General features: G+C 38.6%; 1 protein-coding gene across 1 annotated transcript; it reads left to right on the top strand.

Annotated features, from left to right (window-relative positions):
• Nucleotides 1-266: 266 nt before the first annotated feature.
• Nucleotides 267-5,423, top strand: LOC113224737 (aldo-keto reductase family 1 member C4-like). Its single transcript, XM_026453860.2, has 3 exons — nt 267-403; nt 669-834; nt 4,737-5,423. The coding sequence occupies exons 1-3, from the start codon at nt 267-269 to the stop codon at nt 4,821-4,823; spliced, it is 390 nt and encodes a 129-aa protein (XP_026309645.2). The 3' UTR covers nt 4,824-5,423.
• Nucleotides 5,424-6,404: the final 981 nt, after the last annotated feature.

The following is a 6,404-nucleotide window of genomic DNA, read 5'->3' as shown; positions in this document are numbered from 1 at the left end:
GATGTTCAAAGGTCAGAATCTTAACCTATCCCAAGTCTGGAATTGGCCATGTGCAAATCTAGTGGTCAAAGGTTGTTAGAAACTGACTCTGGTTCATAGAGTTGCTTATGCTCAGAAATCACATTTCTATGTACACTTTTAGGACAGCAATATAAAATGTATTTTTATTAAAAAGATCATTACTTGACAGTCTCAGTCCAAATGTAATGTTATACTTTGTTCAGCTTATTTTGATCTTTATATTAACACATGTTTTGAATTATCTGATGCTTTTCTATCTTGATCATCTACAGGTGGAATATCATCCTTACCTCAACCAGAGCAAACTGCTGGATTTCTGCAAGTCCAAAGACATTGTCCTGGTTGCCCATAGTGCTCTGGGAACCCAACGACATAAACTATGGTAATAAAAGCAACAGGAAGTTTACCTAAAATGCCATTTTGATGAAAAATTTTAATTATAGCCTACTCAGTCTCCTGGAGTTCACTCTCAGTGAATCAGGGTATGGGGAGAATTTGCATTTCTGATGAGATCCCAGGTGATGCTATTGTTCAGGGGACTCGCTTGAGAGGCTCTGGTACAGAGTGAACACCTTAGTCTGTTTAGGGAGCCTCCTACCAAACTGAATCCAGCCTCAAGACTTCAGCATTTCTGGCTTTCCTTCCAGGGTGGACCAGAACTCCCCAGTTCTTTTGGAGGACCCAGTTCTTTGCGCCTTAGCAAAGAAACACAAACGATCCCCAGCCCTGATTGCCCTGCGCTACCAGCTGCAGCGTGGGGTTGTGGTCCTGGCCAAGAGCTACAATGAGCAGCGGATCAGAGAAAATGTCCAGGTGAGGAGTTGAGTGGGCGTCAGGGCTCCTGCATGGTGTTCTTCACATGTGTGCTTCTTGTAAGCTTCTCAGGATGCCCTTGGACTAAGTCCATCTCCTGGGCATTTCCTATGCACAAATGCTTTGTGTGCATCGTAAGGGTTTTCTATTCTACTATAGGAGGGGCAGCATGGGTGGAGAGAGTCAGGATGAGACCAAAACCAGAAATTTTGGCATAAAGTTGGCAACTTACTCTGTATCCCTCTGCTAGGGCCATCACCTTTTCTTCATTTTCTGAAATGAGTTGGGTTAGGTGTTCTCTAGTCTTCAAATCATTGCAGATTTTTTCTTCATGTCCTTGTTTATTCTGTATAAATTTCATGTATTTATTCTCTTAGAATTATTTTTTGAGTGCCTGTTGAAGTCTTTGGGTATTTTTATTAGGTTGCATGTCTTTTTTTATGTGTAGAAAAACATAATACTAAGTAAAATTATAAAAAAGAAAACCTCTCATAGAGGTTTAATACAAAACCATTTATTTAACTGACAATTTCATGGTTTGTAATTTAACCTAAGCTCCACCTGAACTCAGTCTAGTCCTTCTGTTCCTGGCTGGGCTGTCTCACGTGTGTGCAGGGCAATGAGGCAGTTCTGCAGAATTAATCCAGAATTCGTGTTCTGGATATTCTTTAGAGCTTCAGATGTATTGTTGAAATAGCCTCTCCCAAAATGTACCCGTGTTTTGATTCTCTTTATGGTAGTTTTAACAAAAGTTTCTACTTTTTTTTTTTTTTTTGCGATGGAGTCTTGCTTTGTCGACCGGGCTGGAGTGCAGTGGCCAGATCTCAGCTCACTGCAAGCTCCACCTCCCGAGTTTACGCCATTCTCCTGCCTCAGCCTCTGGAGTAGCTGGGACTACAGGCGCCTGCCACCTCGCCTGGCTAGTTTTTCTTTTTGTATTTTTAGTAGAGACGGGGTTTCACTGTGTTAGCCAGGATGGTCTCGATCTCCTGACCTCGTGATCCGCCCGTCTCGGCCTCCCAAAGTGCTGGGATTACAGGCTTGAGCCTCCGCGCCCGGCCAAAAGTTTCTACTCTTAATGTAGTCAAATTCTTTAATGACATTGTCTTGTAGTTGCTAATATCGTGACTTTTCCTATATTGGAAACATGACAAAATGTTACTATATTATGTAGTAAAATATTATATAGTAATACAGAGTAATATACTATATTCTATTAATATCCTATACAAGTATTAATGTACTTTTATAAATTGGGATCATTTGATTTTTAATATGTGAAATCAGGGTGCAAATGTACATATAATTTTCACTTTATACTAAAATGTCCCACTGAGAATTATTGAAAAGTCCATATTTGCTCACCCATCTTGATTTTTCATCCTGTCATCAAGTGTCCAGAAGTACTTCTGACATTTCCCTTCTTTCAGAGTTAACTTTCCTGTACTGTCTAAATTATGTCACATAGCATTCTTAAGGCATTTGTGTATGTTTTCCTAGATTTATTCATAGAAAACTTATAATTTTAATAGTCTTTGGATAACTTGAGAATTTTCTAATCTATGCAAATATTCTAAGAATACAGTGAATGCTTCTTACCTAGATTCAGCAATTGCTAAATTGATGACTTTTATTCTCTTTTCCTCTTATTCTCTGTATTCGAGTATTCCAATAAAATTTAGTAATTTAGTATTATGCTAGCAATTAGTGACATCTTTTGATATTTCAATTCTTTCCAATTTGAATCCTGAGATCCTCTTCAAGCAACTACTTTGTTTTCTTTGAGCATGATGTTGTTAGGATTTGGACAATTACTGTCTTGAATCTTGTTGAAAACAATTTTCACATTATACCTGTTCATTGAAGATGGAAATCAGATGAATATATTTGGATTTCAGTATTTCTATATCTGATGTGAAACTGTACAACTCTACAAAGAGGATCTCAACAGATACTAGAGATGAAATCAAGTTAACCTTGTGTGTACATGACTCGTTCATGTACTTATAAGAATCTAGAGAACAACTTTGAAACTTATGATTTAGATAGTTTGATGATGATACAGTTTGGATATTTGTCTCCTTCTAATCTCATTTTAAAATGCAAAAAACGTTAGTTCATGTCCTTTGTAGGGACATGAATGCAGCTGGAAACCATCATTCTCAGCAAACTATCACAAGAACAGAAAACCAAACACCACATGTTCTCACTCATAGGCGTGAATTGAACAATGAGATCACTTGGACACAGGAAGGGGAATATCACACACCGGGGCCTATTGTGGGAAGGGGACAGGGGTGAGGGATAGCATTAGGAGATATACCTAATGTAAATGACGAGTTAATGGGTACAGCACACCAACATGGCACATGTATACATATGTAACAAAACTGCATGTTGTGCACATGTACCCAAGAACTTAAAAAAAAAAAAAAAAAGTTATCCCCAGTGATGGAAGTGGGGTCTGGTGGGAGGTGTTTTTGACATGGAGACAAATACAGAAATATAGAAATCCAACAATATCCATCTGTATTAGTCCGTTTTGTGCTGCTATAAATAAAAATACTTGATGCTGGGCAATTTATACAGAAAAGAGCTATATTTGGCTCACAATTTACAGGCTGTACAAAAAGCATAGCACCAGCATCTCATTCTGGAGAGGCTTCAGGAAGCTTTAAATTCCAACATTAGGTCATTCCTTTAGCTCCCATACCTGATCATAGGCTGTTAGAAGCAGTCACACTATCTCTTGAATGTCTTCCTGCTTAGAGATTTCTTCCACCAGATACCCTTAAATCATCACTAAGTTCAGACTTCCACAAAGTCCTGGAATGGACACAATGCAGCCAAGTTCTTTCCTAAGGTATAACAAGGGTGATCTTTGTTCCAGTTTTTAATAAGTTTCTGATTTTGGTCTTAGACCTCATTAGCCTCGACTTCATTGCCCATATTTTTATCAGCATTTTGGTCAGAACCATTTAACCAATGCCTAACAAGTCCAAACTATCCCTTATCTTCCCATTTTCTTCTGAACCCTCCCAACACTTCCAAACTGTGCTAATTACCCAGTTCTAAAGGCACTACCACATTTTCAGACATTTTTAGCAATGTCCCACTCCTGGTAACAATTTTCCATATTAGTCCATTGTGCACTGCTATAAAGAAATACCTGAGGCCAGATAAAATATGCCAGAAGGTGGTTTATTTGGCTTACCATTTTGCAGAGTGTACAAAAATCATGGCACCATTTTGGTTTTGGTGAGGCCTCAGGAAGCATTTACTCATGGTAGAAGGTGACAGAGGAGGAAGCATATCAAATAGCAAGAGATGAAGAGGAAATAAAGAAAATGTCAGGCTCCTTTTTAAACCAGATTTCATGTGACCTCATGCAGTGAACACTCATTACCATGGGGAGGGCACCCAGCCATTCATGAAGGATGCCCCCATGGCACAAACACCTCCCACCAGGACCCACTTCCATCATTGCTGAATCACGTTTTTAACATGAGATTAGGAGGGGACAAATATCCAAATTGTATCACCATCAAACTGTCTAAAACTTCTTAAAAAGTTTCAAAATTTTCCCTCTAGATTCTTCTAAATCTTCTAAGTACATGAACCAATCATGTGCACACCAGGTCAACTTCATTCCATCTCCAGTTTCTGTTGAGATCTTCTTTGTCTGCAGTTTTGTGCAGCTTCAATATATAATATCTAGGAATGGATTTATATTTTACCTGATATTCTTTAATCACTTGAGAGTTTAGAGATGATCTTTCATAACTTTTGGAAACTTATCAAATATTTTACATATTGCCTCTACACCCTGCTCTGATAAACTTGGCTATTCCAAGTTGACAATTATGCAATCTACCAATAAAAATTTTCTACTTCTTTGATAGGTTTTTGAATTCCAGTTGACTTCAGAGGATATGAAAGTTCTAGATGGCCTAAATAGAAATTTTCGATATGTTGTCATGGATTTGTAAGTAACTTTGGAAAATGGGTTGCCAAGTTTATTTTTAGAGGAGGAATGTCAGATGGGTGTTAAAAGTGACCTCAATACCAGGGAGACAGAGCCAATGTGAGTCAGAGGTGAGACAGGAACTCTGGAACTCTCCTTCTGGATTCACTCCAGAGCTCTGTTCTCTGACAGGGTGAGCGGGCCTAGGGTCAGCATGGGTCAACCTGTGCCTCTGCTCTCCTGACTCCCTGAAAATTTCCAGAGCAGCCAATATTATTGCTGAATCTGCACCTTTCATGTTGGCCTGGCATTTCTGCTATGGCCTAGTGGACAAATTGGATATTGCCCACGTGGCTTGATTACATGTTTTTCCAAATCCGTATTACAGCTTTTTCTTCCAAATCTGCTCAGTTCCTTATCAGATAAACATTTCCAACAACATTGGTATCCATGCCAGAAATTCATCTCTTCCATGTGGAATTGCTCACTAGATCTTGCCAATTCAGTATCTTTACCCATTTCAAATTTCTTTCTTCCTTCTCTTTAGACCTTTGCTCATGACCCAAACACTGCATTTTGCCTCCAGAAAGTTTGCCCTTAGTGGGCGTTAGAACTCTTGGCTTTGATGTTTTTTGCAATATGGAAATCTAAATGCAGACTATAAAGAAGTTTTAGAGAAGAGAGATTAAAAGTCAAGGGAAGAGCCAGGCTCAGTGGCTCATGCCTGTAATCACAACACTCTGGGAGGCAAAGGCAGGTGGATCACTTGAGGTCAGAAATTTCAGAGCAGCCTGGCCAAAATGGAGAAACCCTGTCTCTACTAAAAACACAAAAGTTAGCCATACGTGGTGGCATACACCTGTAAATCCAGCTACTCAGGAGGCTGAGGCAGGAGAATCCCTTGAACCTGGGAGGCAGAGGTTGCAGTGAGCCTAAATTGTGCCACTGCACTCCAGCCTGGGCAACAGAGCAAGATTCCATCATTAAAAAAAATTTTTTTTAAAATTAAGGGAAGAGTTGGAAAGTCCCATCTTTGGGGATAATATATAGCTGACAAAAGATCTTACTCTTTCTGTATGCTCCAAGGTTCTAGGATTCACAGAAAGGCACTCACGTGATGAGGGAAAAACAAGTTATGTCACTGCTTGCAGTGGAGATGTTAACAGGTAATAGACAGGAGATAATGTATTAAAAAGGATAAACACAGCAGCACATCGTAAGAACTCAACGTTTTTAAATATCATTGTTTACATTTTTATTAGTTTAGAGGAAAATAGTAAAATAGGAAATCATGAAAAGGAAATGAAGAGTGGCAAACATCAGTAATTCTTACCAATTATTCAATATTAATCATTTATTCATTCTATTTTGTGTTATTTCCACCTAAAGATTGCCCTTAGCATATTGTAGAGTTTTGGATATGGAGCCCCATATCACATATGACAGTTTACATGTCTGAATCAAAGAAACTATTTTCCATATGGTAAGCAGCTAGTCAGTAATGAATACTTTAAAGGATGTGTGATTGCTACGAAGAACATTTAACCCTCAAAACTTAGTGATGAACATATAGCTGGCTTATTTCTATTCAAAACAATGCAGGATG

The sequence above is a fragment of the Piliocolobus tephrosceles genome, unplaced genomic scaffold, assembly GCF_002776525.5.
Source record: "Piliocolobus tephrosceles isolate RC106 unplaced genomic scaffold, ASM277652v3 unscaffolded_46093, whole genome shotgun sequence".
Taxonomy (NCBI): domain Eukaryota; kingdom Metazoa; phylum Chordata; class Mammalia; order Primates; family Cercopithecidae; genus Piliocolobus; species Piliocolobus tephrosceles.
Note: the sequence above shows the minus strand (reverse complement) of the source record. Positions and strands in the feature narration are given on the sequence as shown.

What these genes read in the sequence shown, in the direction of transcription:
- LOC113224737 (XM_026453860.2), top strand. Translation starts at nt 267, where the DNA reads ATGCTTTTCTATCTTGATCATCTACAGGTGGAATATCATCCTTACCTC. An exon ending in ACCCAACGACATAAACTATG is followed by an intron (nt 404 to 668) that starts GTAATAAAAGCA and finishes CTTTCCTTCCAG; the next exon opens with GGTGGACCAGAACTCCCCAG. An exon ending in GGATCAGAGAAAATGTCCAG is followed by an intron (nt 835 to 4,736) that starts GTGAGGAGTTGA and finishes CTTCTTTGATAG; the next exon opens with GTTTTTGAATTCCAGTTGAC.